Below are 19,182 nucleotides of genomic sequence, written 5' to 3'. Positions count from 1 at the left end.
CCGATTTTCATTGCAAATTCATTTGGTTTCCATCGGACATTCATTCCAATTTCCTTCGGAAATTCTTTCCAATTTTCATCGGAAATTCATTCCGATTTCCATCGGAAATTGATTCCGAGTTTCATGGGAAATTCATTCCTATGTCCATTTGGGTTTCCATATGAAACTCATTTAAATTTTCTTCGGAAATTCATTCCAATTTCCTTCGGAAATTCGTTTCAATTTACATCTGAAATTCATTCCGATTTCCATCGGAAATTCAATCCAAATTTCATCAAAAATGCATTCCAATTTGAATCAGAAGTTCATTCCAATTTCTCCCAGAAATTCATTCTAATTTTCTTCGGAAACACATTCCGAATGTCATCGGAAATTCATTCCGATTTCCACCGGAAAATCATTCCGATTTGTATCGAAAACTCATTCCGATTTCCATCGCAAATTCATTTGGGCTCCCAGCGGAAATTCATTCCAATTTTCTTCGAAATCTTATTCCGATTTCCATCGGAAACTCATTACAATTTAAATCAGAAATTCATTCCATTTTTTTTCGGAAATTCATTCTGATTTCCATCGGAAATTCATTCCGATTTCCATCGGAAATTCATTTCGATTTTAATCGGAAATTCATTCCGATTTTCATCAGAAATTCATTCCGATTTTCATCGGAAATTCATTCCGATTTTCACCAGAAATTTATTGCGATTTTCTTCGGAAATTCATTCCGATTTCAATCGGAAGTTCATTCTGATTTACATCGGAAATTCATTCCGATTTCCATCGGAAATTCATTCCGATTTCCATCGGATTTTCATTCCGGTTTTAAACGGAGAATAATTCCGATTTGCATCGGAAATTCATTCCGATTTTCATCAGAAATTAATTTCGATTTCCTTGGGAAATTTATTCCGATTTCCATTGGAAATTATTTCTGATTTGCATTGGAAATTCATTCTGATATTATTTGGAAATTCATTCCTAATTTCATCGGAAATGCATTCCGATTCCATCGGAAATTCATTCCGATTTCCATCGGAAATTCATTTTGATTTTAACCGGAAATTCATTCCGATTTTCATCAGAAATTCATTCCGATTTTCATCGGAAATTCATTCCGATTTTCATCAGAAATTCATTCCGATTTTCTTCGGAAATTCATTCCGATTTCCATCGGAAATTCATTCTGATTTACATCGGAAATTCATTCCGATTTCCATCGGAAATTCATTCCGATTTCCATCGGAAATTCATTCCGATTTTGATCGGAAATTAATTCCGATTTCCATCGGAAATTCATTCCGATTTTCATCAGAAATTAATTTCGATTTCCTTGGGAAATTTATACCGATTTCCAATGAAACTCATTTCTGATTTGCAATGGAAATTCATTCTGATATTATTTGGAAATTCATTCCGAATTTCATCGGAATTTTTTTCTGATTTGCATCGGTAATTCATTTCGATTTCCATCAGAAATTCATTTCAATGTACATCGGAGTTTCATTCCGATTTCCATCGGTAATTCATTCCGATTTCCATCAGAAATTCATTTCAATATGAAATTCATTCCGATTTCCAACGGAAATTCATTCCGAGTTCCATCGGTAATTGATTCCAATTTCCATCGGTAATTCATTCCGATTTCCATCAGAAGTTCATTGCATCGGAAATTAATTTCGAATTCCTACGGAAATCCATTCCGATTTCCATCGGAAATGTATACCGATTTCCATTGGAAGATCATTCCGATTTCGATCAAAAATTCATTTGGATTTCCATTGGAGATTGATTTTGATTTTTATTGGAAATTGATTCTGACTTCCAACTGAAATTTATTCTAATTTCCAACGGAAATTCACTCCGATTTCCAACGGAAATTCATTCCGATTTCCAACGGAAATTCATTACGATTTCCATCGAAATTTTTTCATGATTTCCATCGGAATTGATCCATCGGATTTTTTTTCCGATATACATCTAAAATTGATTCCCATTTCAGAAATTGATTCCGGTTGCCAGCAGAAATTGATTCCGATTTCCATCGGAAATGCTTCCGGTTTGCATCGGAAATTCATTCCGATTTCCATCGGAAATTCATTCCTATTTCCATTGGAAAATCATTCCGATTTCCATCGAAAACTCATTCCGATTTCCATCGGAGATTCATTCCAATTTCCTTCGGAAATTAATTCCAATTTAAATCACAAATTCATTCCGATTTCCATCGAAAATTTATTCCGATTTCCATAGAAAATTCATTCCGATTTCCATCGAAAATTCATTTTGATTTCCATAGAAAACTCATTCCGATTTTCATTGGAGATTCATTCCGATTTCCATCGAAAATTCGTTCCGATTTCTATCGGAGATTCATTCTAATTTCCTTCGGAAATTCGAAATTCTTAACTTCATTCCGAATTTTATCGGAAATTCATTCCAATTTGAATCAGAAATTCATTCCAATTTCCTTCAGAAATTGATGCCGATTTCCATCGGAAATTCATTCCTATTTCCATTGGAAAATCATTCGATTTCCATCAAAAACTAATTCCGATTTCCATCGGAGATTCATTCCAATTTCCTTCGGAAATTAATTCCAATTTAAATCACAAATTCATTCCGATTTCCATCGAAAATTCATTCCGATTTCAATAGAAAATTCATTCCGATTTCCATCGAAAATTTATTCCGATTTCCATCGAAAATTCATTCCGATTTCCATCGAAAATTCATTCCGATTTCCATCGGAGATTCATTCCGATTTCCTTCGGAAATTGATTCCAATTCAGATCAAAAATTCATTCTGATTTCCATAGAAAATTCATTCCGATTTCCATCGAAAATTCATTCCAATTTCCATCGGAAATTCAATTCGATTTCCATAGGAAATTTATTCTGATTTCTATCGAAAATTCATTCATTTCCATCGAAAATTCATTTTGATTTCCATAGAAAACTCATTCCGATTTTCATTGCAAAATCAATTGGTTTCCATCTGAAATTCATTCCAATTTCCTTCAGAAATTTAAAACAAATTACTTCGGAAATTCATTCCGAATTTCATCGGAAATTCATTCCAATTTGAATATAAAATTCATTCCAATTTCCTTCAGAAATTCATTCCAGTTTCCTTCAGAAATTCATTCCAATTTCCTTCAGAAATTTATTCCAATTTTCTTCAGAAATTCATTCCGAATTTCATCCGAAATTTATTCCGATTTTAATCGAAAATGCATTCCGATTTCCATAAAAAATTCATTCTGATTTCCATTGAAAACTCATTCCGATTTCCATTGGAAATTCACTTGGGTTTCCATCGGACATTCATTCCAATTTTTCGGAAATTCTTTCCAATTTTCTTCGGAAATTCATTCCGATTTCCATCGGAAATTGATTCCGAGTTTTATGGGAAATTCATTCCATAGGAAACTCATTTAAATTTCCTTCGGAAATTCATTCCAATTTCCTTCGGAAATTCGTTTCAATTTACATCTGAAATTCATTCCGATTTCCATCGGAAATTCAATCCAAATTTCATCAAAAATGCATTCCAATTTGAATCAGAAGTTCATTCCAATTTCTCCCAGAAATTCATTCTAATTTTCTTCGGAAACACATTCCGAATGTCATCGGAAATTCATTCCGATTTCCACCGGAAAATCATTCCGATTTGTATCGAAAACTCATTCCGATTTCCATCGCAAATTCATTTGGGCTCCCAGCGGAAATTCATTCCAATTTTCTTCGAAATCTTATTCCGATTTCCATCGGAAACTCATTACAATTTAAATCAGAAATTCATTCCATTTTTTCGGAAATTCATTCTGATTTCCATCGGAAATTCATTCCGATTTCCATCGGAAATTCATTTCGATTTTAATCGGAAATTCATTCCGATTTTCATCAGAAATTCATTCCGAATTTCATCGGAAATTCATTCCGATTTTCACCAGAAATTTATTGCGATTTTCTTCGGAAATTCATTCCGATTTCAATCGGAAGTTCATTCTGATTTACATCGGAAATTCATTCCGATTTCCATCGGAAATTCATTCCGATTTCCATCGGATTTTCATTCCGGTTTTAAACGGAGAATAATTCCGATTTGCATCGGAAATTCATTCCGATTTTCATCAGAAATTAATTTCGATTTCCTTGGGAAATTTATTCCGATTTCCATTGGAAATTATTTCTGATTTGCATTGGAAATTCATTCTGATATTATTTGGAAATTCATTCCTAATTTCATCGGAAATTCATTCTGATTCCCATCGGAAATTCATTCCGATTTCCATCGGAAATTCATTTTGATTTTAACCGGAAATTCATTCCGATTTTCATCAGAAATTCATTCCGATTTTCATCGGAAATTCATTCCGATTTTCATCGGAAATTCATTCCGATTTTCTTCGGAAATTCATTCCGATTTCAATCGGAAATTCATTCTGATTTTCATCGGAAATTCATTCCGATTTCCATCGGAAATTCATTCCGATTTCCATCGGAAATTCATTCCGATTTTGATCGGAAATTAATTCCGATTTCCATCGGAAATTCATTCCGATTTTCATCAGAAATTAATTTCGATTTCCTTGGGAAATTTATACCGATTTCCAATGAAACTCATTTCTGATTTGCAATGGAAATTCATTCTGATATTATTTGGAAATTCATTCCGAATTTCATCGGAATTTTTTTCTGATTTGCATCGGTAATTCATTTCGATTTCCATCAGAAATTCATTTCAATGTACATCGGAGTTTCATTCCGATTTCCATCGGTAATTCATTCCGATTTCCATCAGAAATTCATTTCAATATGAAATTCATTCCGATTTCCAACGGAAATTCATTCCGAGTTCCATCGGTAATTGATTCCAATTTCCATCGGTAATTCATTCCGATTTCCATCAGAAGTTCATTGCATCGGAAATTAATTTCGAATTCTACGGAAATCCATTCCGATTTCCATCGGAAATGTATACCGATTTCCATTGGAAGATCATTCCGATTTCGATCAAAAATTCATTTGGATTTCCATTGGAGATTGATTTTGATTTTTATTGGAAATTGATTCTGACTTCCAACTGAAATTTATTCTAATTTCCAACGGAAATTCACTCCGATTTCCAACGGAAATTCATTCCGATTTCCAACGGAAATTCATTACGATTTCCATCGAAATTTTTTCATGATTTCCATCGGAATTGATCCATCGGATTTTTTTTCCGATATACATCTAAAATTGATTCCCATTTCAGAAATTGATTCCGGTTGCCAGCAGAAATTGATTCCGATTTCCATCGGAAATGCTTCCGGTTTGCATCGGAAATTCATTTCGGCTTCCATCGGATATTCATTCCGATTTCCATCGGATATTTATTCCGATTTCCATCGGAAAATCATTCTGATTTCCATAGAAAATTCATTCTGATTTGCACCGGAAATTCATTCCGATTTTCATCGGAAATTCATTCTGATTTCCATTGGAAATTCATTCCGATTTTCATCGGAAATTCATTCCGATTTCTATCGGATATTCATTTCGATTTCCATTGGAAACTCATTCTGATTTCCATCGGAAATTCATTTCGACTTCCATCGATTTCATTTGGGTTTCCATCGGAAATTCATTCTGATTTCCATCGGAAATTCATTCTGATTTCTATCGGAAATTCATTCTGGTTTCCATAAGAAATTCATTCTGATTTCCATCGGAAATTCATTCCGATTTCCATCGATTTCATTCATTCCGATTTTTATCGGAAATTAATTCCGATTTCTATTGGAAATTCATTACGATTTCCATCGGAAATTCATTCCGATTTCTATAGGAAATTCATTTCGATTTCCATCGGAAATTCATTCCGATTTCTAACGAAAATTGATTTCGATATGTATCGGAAATTCATTCCGATTTCCATTCAAAATTCATTCCGATTTCCATCCAAAATTCACTACGATTTCTTTAGGAAATTTAGTCCGATTTCCATCGAAACTTTTTCCTATTTCCTTTAAAAAAAACTATTACAAGTTCCATTGGAAATTCAATCCGATTCCAATAGGAAATTATTTTTTCGATTACCATCGGAAATTCATTCTTATTCCATCGGAAATTCATCAAATTCATTAGGAGTCAGTTCGTTCCATTGCATTACTCTTGTTTACACCGCACTTACTGCACCGAGATGATATGTAACGATTTCGTATGCCGTGCCCGGAGTGACAGCAGTTACATCAAGTAACACTAAATTTAACGATTTATGACCCTCACCCTCCCCCTCGTGTTTTTTTTTGTTTGGAAGGTTTAATTTTTTGTATGCATTGTTCAGTTTGACCTCCTCCCTCTCCCTACAGCGATACGTAATTTGTGAAAGGCCGCTAAGCATTTTGCGTTACGTCCCGGTTAAAGAGGTTGCACAAAAGATATTTTAGTTACTAGATAAAGATTGTCGCTTCGGTTCCCTTTGTTCTGCTGTCCGGAACATGTTGGGTACCAAGCTGTCAAATCGTATGGATTTTCCTTCTTTGACATTTAGCTCCCCTATTCTCGCCAGCAAAAGATGTTCCGGACAGTGACGACAGCGACAATCTTTATCTAGTAACTAAAATATTTTTTGGCTGCACTCATAACATCTTTTAATCCAATAATTTAATAATAACATCTTTAATCCAGTTTTTAGTCCAGGCTCGTTAGTCCCGGTGCATTGACTGACTGGTACCGTTGCCTATCAAAATAGCACTGTTGATAACAGATATGATGAATCCGCGTTGTAGATGGATCAGATAGAGCCGATTTCGATACTTTCAGGATGCGTCGTGATTAGAGATCTTGAAATCGTTGTCTAGCTTCGGACAGAAATTCTCAAAGTCCTTTCTCCAATTTCTCGACATCCATGTCGTGAAGGCCACAAAATAACACATTCTGTGGCTTGGCACCAAGAGCCTACTCCTGTGTGATTAGTTTCACTCGTTCAATGCATAGTGGAAAGTTATATTTTAGGCCTCTTGCTTACTACCTAATCATCGGCCGCAAGATCCCCTTTGATAAAAATTGGCGGGCACTTCTCCTTCCGCTCTGGCTTCTTCTCCTGCGAACATTGTTGCTGTTTCATCTTACCGGCGCGTTCCGGTCTTCCAAACTGAAGTAGGCATTATTTGCCGTAAAAATATGTCTCCTAGCGGCCGAACTGACTAACGCATCACCCATTATGGAACTTAGAACTCGCTTTCGTGCAGTGCACTATTCACTTAAATAAACCGTTTATCAATTTTCTGTAACCGTCTAAGACGTCCATTTAATTCCACCAATTATTTTCGATATTTTTGCAGATACGTATTTCGACCACAGCTGTGTGGTCGTCTTCAGTGTCTCGTACTTGACTCGACGGAGAGTACTTAACTCGTCTTAGACGGTTGAATACATTCCACTAAAAAAGCTTAAAATATTTTTCTGAATTTTCTGTATCCAGTTCCATCAAATAATTTCCATTATCTATACCCAAAGAGTCCTACACTGCATATAACCGACATATCTAGTTCACTTCTGGTATAACACTTTACAAATCGGTTGGTGTCTTCACTAACAGTCGTACCCGTAGTTCCCACACCGTCCACCACTCGTCACAGTGTCGCTTTAATAATTTTTCGTTTCTCTTTCTCCCACCGTTACAGTTTATGGACATGAACCTGCGTGGCTGGCTGGATGCCACCCTCGAATCGGCCAACTGGTCTCGGAACATTCGCAGCACCAGTAGCCTGGGGGACGTCAATGTGCAACAGTATTTCAAGAATGGCTGTGTAAGTCCCCTGCAATGCTGCAATGAAGCTCAACCGTCACCAACGATATGTTTAATAATTTGAAAAAAAAAATCGTTTTATTGCAGCAATGGTTCGATGTGATATGTGATATTAGCCCGGGACAGGAACTGCTGGTGAGGCCGCGGGTTCCACCGGCGCCCTCGCACCGGGACCAAGGAGGAGCCGACGACAGTCGGGGTTCTGGTGAGTCCCATTATCCATTCGCCTCAGACGAGGACGGACAGAATCTACATTTGCAGGGATTTCAATCAGCCGTGACAGATGTTTTGGCACGGGACCGCACCGGATTAGAGCGCGGCCCGTCGCAACACAATGTGGGAATTAAAAAGGATTTTGATGATGGCGGTTTTTGTTACGGATGGATGGTGTATGCTTGCGCGCTCGTTGCATGCGAAATGCAAATCAAATGAACAGTCAGTCCAACGAAAGAATTAAAATCGGGTTTAATCCGCGCCCGCGTTTGAGATTGCTATCGCGTGGTGCTGACGGTAGCGTGATGTTTAATAATGGCAAACAGAAAAAAAAATAAGTCGAATCAAGCATGAGACATCGTTCAGTTAATTTTTCAACTACTAAATAAGACAATTTTGGAAAACATCAATACCATTTTGCTTTAGAACTGTTCTCTCAAACATCTCGATCACAGAGTTTGCGCCTCGCGCGTACGGCACCCAGCCCTTTCGAACAGTTAGCGTGTGCTCGCACACGCGATAGCGGCACAACATCTCTGGTGGCGGGATAAGAAAGCACACGCAAAAAAAACTGAACCTTTATCCACCTTTATCGTCTACATTATGCTAATGCTGGGTGATGAGGTTTGTCGTCGTTTTACTTCGGCAACAACCGTGAAAATTGGACATGGTTTGACTTTTTTCAAACCCCTTTTATGCGTTATGCACTGGGCATAATGCGCCGTTCACGTGTTTGTGTTTTTTAACGGAAGATAGGAAATGAGGGAAAAAATGATGCAGTTCGAAAAGATGCGGATTTCGCTTCATCTACGGGGAAGGCACATCCATCGATACAGGGGAGGGTAGCTGCTCTTTTGTTGACATTTATAATTTGCAAATTAGGCGGCAGTCGCGTCCCTGTGCCGCTGTCGTTGTCGTCACTTTGATGCGCTTCGGTAATAAAGTCATAAAAAAATATTGTTCCCGATGATCGAGCAAAAAACCGTGGGACCAATCGATTTCGACTCAGAAAGGATGCAGTTTGAAGCGTGTTACGATTTCGGGGCGGGATAGCGATTAGATTTATGGGCTGCGAGCAGCATGCAATGTTTGTGTCATTTTTTGCTTTGAAATCAAGTCGATTCAAGATTAAGTTGTTAAATTGTAAAAGTTTTTAATCTAACAAATTGATTATTAGAATAACAAGCATAAGCATATGCATCTGCTTATTATTACTTCGTTTCGTATTGTATAAATATGGTAGCTATGAGATGATTTCCATATCCTTTGTCATAGGTTTTCTGTAAACCCAACCTCGAATGGCATCGCCTGTGTAATAGAACAATCCACCCCGATCATAACCATTAAGCTTCAGCAACCAGATCGATTTCACCAAATCCATCATTAATCACTTCCAGCCGCCCGCAATCGACTGCGCGTAACAAACCCATCAAGTGAAAGGGTTGCACCTTCATATTACGTACGACCGGCGATGTCCCATTTCACGAGAGCCTTGATCTGTCTGCCGTACGCGCATATGCCCAAAACGTAAATCCATTGTCGCACATAATGCCAGCGTAGCGCACAGCATAACGAAATCGGGACCATACGGGAGACCTAATTGAATTGGCCACAACTTCCATCACAACTCACAACTCTCGGTGCTGCGAACAATGTGGCCAGCGACTTCGCAAGCTGACAGTTTATTAGTTGACATAAAGGATTAACACCACTGGCTGACTGACTGCCACCGCCATCATTTGCTGTTTGCAACTCCCGATCGCACAATTGTACCCACGACTAGATACCATGTATTATGTTAGCAGGCAGTCGGCCGCCTATGAATTAGGCGCACGGATATCGGACCAGGCCGATAGAGAGAGCAAAGGAACCATTAATTGTTTTCCGTTCAGCTTTTGCGACTGCACACAATGGCCACAGGGATGCCTCGATTGTGTGGACACTTGAATCACATTTTGTTTTCTGATTTGATCATTTATTGATAAACATTTTTGATCTATTGAAACAATCGTATCGAATTTTGATGATTCATCCAAAAGTCAAAGGTAAAATTCATTCGAATTTCCCAAGGATTCGAATTCGAATTCATTCAAATTTCCAACGGATTCGAATTCATTCGAAATTTCACCGGAAATTTATTCGAATTTCCAACGGAAATTCATTCGAATTTCCAACGGAAATTCATTCGAATTTCCAACGGAAATTCATTCGAATTTCCAACGGAAAGTCATTCGAATTTCCAACGGAAATTGATTCGAATTTCCAACGGAAATTGATTCGAATTTCCAACGGAAATTGATTCCAATTTCCAACGGAAATTGGTTCGAATTTCTAACGGAAATTGATTCGAATTTCCAACGGAAATTCATTCGAATTTCCAACGGAAATTCATTCGAATTTCCAACGGAAATTCATTCGAATTTCAACGGAAATTCATTCGAATTTCAACGGAAATTCATTCAATTTCAACGGAAATTCATTCGAATTTCCAACGGAAATTCATTCGAATTTCAACGGAAATTCATTCAATTTCCAACGGAAATTCATTCGAATTTCAACGGAAATTCATTCAAGTTTTCAACGGAAATTCATTCAAGTTTCCAACGGAAATTCATTCGAATTTCAAACGGAAATTCATTCGAATTTCCAACGGAAATTCATTCGAATTTCAAACGGAAATTCATTCGAATTTCCAACGGAAATTCATTCGAATTTCCACCGGAAATTTATTCGAATTTCCAACGGAAATTCATTCGAATTTCCAACGGAAATTCATTCGAATTTCCAACGGAAATTCATTCGAATTTCCAACGGAAAGCCATTCGAATTTCCAACGGAAATTGATTTGAATTTCCAACGGAAATTGATTCGAATTTCCAACGGAAATTGATTCCAATTTCCAACGGAAATTGGTTCGAATTTCTAACGGAAATTGATTTGAATTTCCAACGGAAATTCATTCGAATTTCCAACGGAAATTCATTCGAATTTCCAACGGAAATTCATTCGAATTTCCAACGGAAATTCATTCGAATTTCCAACGGAAATTCATTCGAATTTCCAACGGAAATTCATCATTCAATTTCAACGGAAATTCATTCGAATTTCCAACGGAAATTCATTCGAATTTCCAACGGAAATTCATTCAATTTCAACGGAAATTCATTCGAATTTCCAACGGAAATTCATTCGAATTTCCAACGGAAATTCATTCGAATTTCAACGGAAATTCATTCGAATTCAACGGAAATTCATTCGAATTTCAACGGAAATTCATTCGAATTTCCAACGGAAATTCATTCGAATTTCCAACGGAAATTCATTCAATTTCAACGGAAATTCATTCGAATTTCCAACGGAAATTCATTCAATTTCAACGGAAATTCATTCGAATTTCAACGGAAATTCATTCAATTTCCAACGGAAATTCATTCGAAATTCCAACGAAAATTTATTCGAATTTCCAACGGAAATTCATTCAATTCACCAACAAAAATTCATTCGAACTTCCAACGGAAATTCATTCGAATTTCCAACGGAAATTCATTCGAATTTCCAACGGAAATTCATTCAAGTTTCCAACGGAAATTCATTCGAATTCCAACGGATATTAATTCGAATTTCCAACGGAAATTCAAACGAATTTTCAACGGAAATTCATTCGAATTTTGAACGGAAATTCTTTCGATTTTCCAACAAAAGTTCATTCCAACTTCCAACGGAAATTCATTCAATTTCAAATGGAAATTCATTCGAATTTCCAACGGAAATTCATTCGAATTTCCAAAGTAAATTCATTCGAGTTTCCAACGGAAACTATTCGAATTTCCAACATTAAATGCCAAGGTAATTTTTTTCGATTTTTGCCATATCTAGAGGCAAAAGTTTCATATTTTTGGGACCGCTGGGTTCAAAATTGTCTTTCTTCAATCGTTTTTTGATAAAACACGTTGACGATTTCGAACAGGAAAAATTCCACAAAATCGAACTATACCTGTACTGCTCTACCGTTTCGCCAGAGCTGTAGTGTTTCGAAAATCGACATGATAAGCGAGTGACATACATGCATCAGATATGTAACTACACAATTTTTCTCCTGCTCCTGCCTGGCGGCCGGTCCGATGATGCCAGCTCTCGCTATTTGCTTTGAAATTATATCCTGCTACTATTGCCCGCTTGTTGATTGTTGTTCTTGAATGAGTGATGCAACGCCGCGCCGCCCGGCATCGATAGGGGTGGATTAGCGCACCCAATGTGTGTGTTCAATTTGCCGGGCGATTATAGTCCGACGGGAATTTGAAAGCGACGACGAAACATGACAATGATGACAACCATCGGATCATCATTATAGAGCTGTTGCAGTGCCATTGCCCGAATGCTCAATCCAAGGGAGGCCAAACCGTAATTTCACACTTAGGGGATTAATTTTGGTGTTTCGACATCGATGAAGCGAGTCGTTGCTGCTGCTGCTGCTGGATGGGTGTAAATTGATAAATTATGGCTTCGAAGGATGAGGGATGATAGGCGCGTGCATCCCGGATCACCACGCGCGGTTCGTTTCCGATCATTAACAACATTTTAAACGCTTTTTTCCCTTCGGTATTTTTTCCACCCATGGCAGCGGTATTGATAACCGGAGGTTTCGCCCGATAATTTAGATGTCACCGAGAAGATATCATTAAAAACTTGTTTTTTTTTCTACTCTTTGAAAATTCTACTGGAAACAAAAGCGTCACTGATTCCTGGGATCAGGGAGCAAATTGACTTCATTATCGGGGCACACGAGTCCTGGTGTCCTTCCTGCCGCTGCGCTGTGTGTTTCAACGACGGACGTTCGTGGACCCCGCATGTATTTGCTTTGATATCACCGCAATCAATCGTGTGTCCGGAGCATACCGGAGGGGGTCCTTTCCCGTGAGTGATCAGCAGTAGCAGCAGGAGCGTGTGCACAGGTCACGGACTGTGATTCCACTGTGGAGATAGCATGCGGTCATAAATTATGATTGCTGCTGCCGAACAAAGCCGAAGTGTCCTTGCTCCTGTGGCTGGCTGTATCCCTTTCTGTATGCGGCTCATGCTGGCACACTGCGGCCACACTAATGACAAGCATAATTGTTCGTGTGTTACGGCCGCACAGAGCACCTTTTGTGTTTGTTGCAATGTTAGTGATGGTAGTGCACCCTCTCACAAATTTGGAAAGTTTTAGGCGTAAGGTCAAGATTGTGTTCGAGAAATATGTTTTTCGAAATTTAATTGGACATGGTTGTGCGGTAATCAACTAATGCAACGAAGGTGATGGACGCTTTTCTCGAAGGAGTCGCAAACAAAATAGCTTACTCGAAACTTAAATCCATGCCTCAACGCTATTGTTTCTGGAAGGGGTATTTTTGGTTGATATTAGTTAAATATCAACGTATGCAAGGGTGCTTGATTTTCATGTGCAATATAAATATAACCATATAAGGCTTGTTCGCGACAAAATCTGGACACCCTAAAACACGTATAACTTTTGAACTACCTCATTACCGAGTAAAATATTTCATAGAGTGATGAACGTATGTCTGTACTGTTTAGAAAATATTTTATTTATTTGTATTACAAGTACCTAAATGTCGAAGGAAGAGCAGGTTTGAAAATCAATCCAGCTATCCACGCTCACCATAATGGCGGATGCTATAATTTTTTTGACAAGAACTGCTTCCAGACACTGAACTGGACTTGTTTGTTTTACTATTAACTATTAACAAGGAAATTAGCGCAAGATTTATATACTTGTATACTTCTATTCAAATCATTAAAAATTTGGCCAATTTCTCTTTCATTTCAGATACTTATTATTTTGAATTACATATGCTGACATTGATGCTTAGCCCAGCTGAGCTCAAGTTATACTCGACAAAAATTTATCAGCATTTCATATTATTGATTCTAGAACACCATATTTGCTGGCGGAAAGTTCCGAGCTGAAGTGGGAATCCAGCAGATAGTTCCTAATTCGTACCTCTTCAAAATCGACGCTTATCCACAACTTCGGGTCCCGCTATGTTCTTCCACGTATTTCTCCGCCGATGAACTTCTCACAGATCACAGTAAAAAGCAGCTTCAACATGTGTATTTCCGAGGAATAAACGAATGAACGAATTCCAGAATGAAGTGATACTTTTCTGCTACTGCTCCTTACGAAAACCACCCGAAAGGAAGATGGTCCCCATTCAGACCCCGGTCTTTATCACGTTGAGCCGAGTTTCAACGTTTTGGTTTTGTTAGTTTTGGTGGGTTCTTTGGGGTAATGGTTATGGGAATAGGTAATGGCAGAAGTATCTGTGCAGATCACTTAATCCCCTTTGGGAAGAATAAGGATTGGTTGGAGTGAGGCAATTGGTTTATAATTATATTTCAAAAGTTCTGTCAACATTTTTAATGACTTTTCAAATAGTTGATCAGTGCTCAATTTAATATTCTGCTGACTTTGGGCGAGCTAATTTTTAAGAAGTTTGAATGGTAAGATTGTCTATCTATTAAGTTATTTCATCGGTGTCAGTGTCACGCTATCACGTTTGATAGAAGCGTACACATACTTCATTCTTGTTCCCAGATTTATGTTTTACTTATATGACGGGTTAGTTTTCATAAAGAGCAATTGTTAAAATGTATAAATTTGTTTCGGAATTCATTCGTTCGTGAGTGGCTTAAAATAAAGCATGGTGAAAAAGCCCCAGATTTTTTTTTTTCAGAAATGCACATGTTGAGCTGCTTTTTATTGTGACGGAAGATTTGTGAGGAGTTCATCGGTGAGGAATACGACATTGTTTTCTGCTGGATTATGGAAATACATATTTTGTGATTCTGTCGATCATTATGCCATATTGTAAACATTCTGGACACGGAGATTTGAGTAAGCGTTGATTTTGAAGAGGTGAAAAATTGGAACTTTCTGTTGGGTTCGGGAAACTCTCTTTCAGCACATATGGTTTTGGTATTAAAAATGTGAAAAGCTGTAGAAATTTTGCTGAGTTTCAGTTCGATTCATAGAATACTAACCATCAATCTCAGCATATTCAATATATAAGCTGAAATGAAAAAGAAAATTAGCTAATTTTGAATCAATCTTGAGAAAATTTGGCTTGTTGATAGTGAAATAAACAACTCAATGGATGTCTTTGGTAACGAGAATATTATTGCTTAGATGGGAATTCCAGTTCAGTGTCTCGAAGCAGTTCTTGTCAAAATATTTATAGCATCCGCCATTATGGTGAACGTTGAAAGCTGGATTGTGTTCAGCCGCCGTTAAAATCTTGGTCTTTCAATTCGAAATCTAGCTAAAAAGCACTCGTTTTCATGTAAGCGCTGTTCATAGAGTATTGAAATAGTTTGATGCTTCATTGAGAACATCGAGAATGCCAATAAGCGAAAGAAGAACGGATTTCGGAAACCACCAGAAGGATGGGAAATTGAAACAAATACTACAGAGGAAGACAAATCTTTCAGCACGAACTGTTTCTTGGGAAATTAAAATGCCACCAACTTTAGAGCGTAATCAGTAGTGATTCAGTTTCATTCCAAATTTTTGACCACTATTCTAGTTTGAATTTGGAGCAAAATAGAACAGACTCGTTGGTTTCCCCAGCAGTGTTCCATTTATGTTTTTCAAATCTTATATATAAAAATGAAATGGTCTGTGTTCGTATCCGCATAACTCGAAAACGGCTGGATGGATTTTTTTCATTTCTTTAGCAGAAACATTCGTTATAGTTTCCGACGGGTTTATATGATATTTTCTAATGTAAAAAATACGAGTAAAGTTGAGCAAACCGTGAAAAACTAAAATTGTGATTCCTATGCGAACTTTGCATGGGCAGTTCGGAATGCACATTCTCGCCTACTATGCAGGACAACGTCTGCCGGGTCAACTAGTTTTTAATGAAATGCAATCATTATGTTGCTGGCAAGAAAGGCGCCGTAATTACAAATTGCACCAAAACAATTGAAAAATATTTGAATCTCGTGATTCAATCGTGGTTCAAATCTGCAGAAAATAAAACTGAGCGTTATAACACTTTTATTTTTTTGACAACTGTTTCAGATTCATATTCAAACTGGCAGCCCCGAACGATTTGAATCACTGCTGATTTTACTCTTAGTGCATTCATTGAAGCATCGACAAGGAATGAATTTATTTGAAGTGGAAACTACGCCGTATAAACTGACTACGTCGATTTTTTATTCTCACCTAGTTGAACGGACCCGACCTTGCTTGGGGTTGTACTAATTTGCAATCTAAGAGTAAAATCAGCAGTGATTCAAATCGTTCAGGGCTGTCAGTTTGAATATGAATCTGAAACATTCATTTCCCCAGCAGCTGTTCTAGATTATTTTTTATACCAGTCAACTGTCAAAAACTTAGAACTTGTATAACGCTCAGTTCTATTTTCTGAAGATTTGAACCACGAATGAATCACGAGATTCAAATATTTTTCAATTGTTTTGGTGTATGAATGCGTCATTCTACGGATCAATCCACTTTGCAGTTACGGCGCCTTTCTTGGCAGCAACATAATGATTTCATTTAATTGAAAATTTGAAAAACATGAAAACATGCGCGTTTGTTCTATTTTGCTCCAGATTCAAACTAGAATAGTGGTTTAAAATTTGAAATGAAACTGAATCACTACTGATTTCACTCTAACTGTCAGTTATTGAGTTTATTGCAGCGCCGCCCTCTAGATCAATTTTGCGCGATCGTATTGGGGTTCCTTGTAAATAGCAAATAATCATTTTTATACCTCGAATCTGCCCGAACTTGTTCGAGATGTATTTTTTTTTCGACCAAATTGTCAACCCTGTATTCGATTGCAGCGTCGCACTCTAGATCGATTTCAGATGGAGTTTGAAGAAATAATGAAAACGTTGCATTTTGACAATTTTCCAACTTTCCCGATGTTTTTTTTCTTCGTTTTATGCTTAATGCTGCAAATCGGTCCATCCGCTCGTGAGTTATTTTGCTTTGAAGGAAATGGTTACTCATTTTTTTATATAGAGAAGAAGACTAGTAGAAGAAAGAAGATGTTGTGTGTCCAGATTTTGTCGCGAACAAGCATTAGCCGCTGCTAGAATAGTAAAATATATTATAACCGTATAGTGAAATATATTATAACCGAATATATAAACCGAATCAGAAATAAACAAATTTAAAAGAATTTTAATAAAATAAAGTTATAATAAAATCAAATACAATCATATAACAGTTGATAACCAAATTCTTACAGAATTGAATCGAAAAGAATGGAATTGAATTCGGCTAAATGGAATAGAAAAGTATTGAATTGAATATAGATTAATAATGTTTAATCAAAGTTCGATAATAAATACAATAAAAAAAACATTAAAAGCTGGAGATGGAATCTAACGAAATCGAATATAAATATAATCGTATTTAATCACAAGACATTCCTCAGAATCCAATAGAGTCAAATAGAACGGATTCAATCAAATCGAATAGAAAAATGGATTGCTGAAGATTTGAGTTTAAAATGGTTTGACCTTATGCAAAATGGCTTTGTTCCAATTGACCTATGTGGCATGGACGAGCCTATAAGTTGAACAATTCATTCGAATTTCCAACGGAACTTCGTTTTAGCTTCCAACGGAGAATCTTTCAAAATTCCTACGAAAAATTAATTTCAATTTCAATCGGAAATTCATATGATTTTCGAAAGGAAGTTAGTTCGAATGTCCAACGAAAATGCATTCGGATTTGCAACGGCAATTCATCCGAGCTCCCAAAAAAAATTCCTCCGAGCCTTCAACGGAAATTCATCCAAACTTCCAACGGAAACTCAGAATTCAGCCTAATTTTCAGCGACATTTTTTTCATAAATTTCAACGGAATAGTTATCTAAACTTCCAACGGAAATTCATCCAAATTTCGAACGGAAATTCCATCGGAAATTCATTCGAATTTTGAAACGAAATTCATTCAAACCTCTAAGAGAAATTCTTCCGAGTTTCCAAAGAAAATTCAAAGGAAGTTCATTTGAATATCCAACGAAAATGCAAACAAATTTGCAACGGCAATGCATTCGAGCTTCCAAAAGAAATTCTTCCAACGGAAATTCATCCGTTTACAACGGAAACTAATCCGAATTTTCAAGGGAAATTCAACCGAATTTCCAACGGAATATTCATCTGAACTTCCAACGGAAATTCACCAGGATTCTCGAAGGAAATTTATCTGGATTTCTAGGAGAAATTCGTTCCGAACTTCCAACGAAAATTATTCCGAATTTCCAACGGAAATTCATTCAAATTTCCAAAAGAAATTCATTTGAATTTCCAGAGAAATTTCATCCGAATATTCAAAAGAAATTCATTTGAATTTTTAAGATAAATTCATGCGAATATCTAACGGAAATTCATCCGATTTGCCTATGGAAATCAATCCGAATTTCCAATGACAATTCATCTTTATTTCCATCGGAATATTCATCCGAATTTCCAAAGGAAATGCATTCCAGTTTCCAATGGAAATTCTTCTGAACTTCGAACGGAAATTCATCTGAACATCCGAGGGAAATTGATCCGAACTACCAAGAGAAATTCATTCGAGTTTCTAACGGAAATTCATCCAAATTCACAATGACAAAGCATTTTTACTTCCATCAGAATATTCATCCGAATTTCCAAAGCATTCCAGTTTCCAAAAAAAAATCATCAGTACTTTGAACGGAAATTCATCCGAATTTCCAATGAAAATTCATCCGAACTTCCGAGGGAAATTCATCCGAGTTTCTAACGGAAATTCATCCGAGCTTGCAATGGAAATTCATCCAAACTCAGAACGAAAAGACATCCGAACTTCCAACGGAAACTCATCCGAATTAAAAAAAATCAATCTAAGTTCCTGCGGCATATTTTTTTTCACAATTTCCCGCGGAATAGTCATCTGAACTTCCAACGGTAGTTCATCTAAATTTTTAAGAGAAATTCATTTGAGCTTCCAACCAAGATGAATACAAACAGATGTTGCAGTATGCCAATTTCTTGATTCAGCCATCTTGGATTTTTGTATGGGAAAGCCACCGAGTTTGTTTACGTTTTGCACTGAAAATGAATTTTTCACCCTTGCGCTAATCTCTCCCATCTACTGTCGAAGTGAGTGAACCCTGATTCCA

General features: G+C 37.0%; 1 protein-coding gene across 3 annotated transcripts in view; it reads left to right on the top strand.

Moving 5' to 3' along the window:
* LOC134213593 (transcription factor hamlet) overlaps positions 1-19,182 on the top strand; it is a 329,303-nt gene that overhangs the window by 263,738 nt on the left and 46,383 nt on the right. For all 3 annotated transcript variants that reach the window (XM_062692795.1, XM_062692797.1, XM_062692796.1), the window contains exons 4-5: positions 7,674-7,799; positions 7,886-8,003. In XM_062692795.1, the coding sequence (XP_062548779.1) occupies positions 7,674-7,799; positions 7,886-8,003 (244 nt within the window). The remainder of the gene's footprint in view (positions 1-7,673; positions 7,800-7,885; positions 8,004-19,182) is intronic.

Source organism: Armigeres subalbatus, chromosome 2 (assembly GCF_024139115.2).
Source record: "Armigeres subalbatus isolate Guangzhou_Male chromosome 2, GZ_Asu_2, whole genome shotgun sequence".
NCBI lineage: Eukaryota > Metazoa > Arthropoda > Insecta > Diptera > Culicidae > Armigeres > Armigeres subalbatus.
This window is presented reverse-complemented; position numbering and strand designations above follow the sequence as displayed.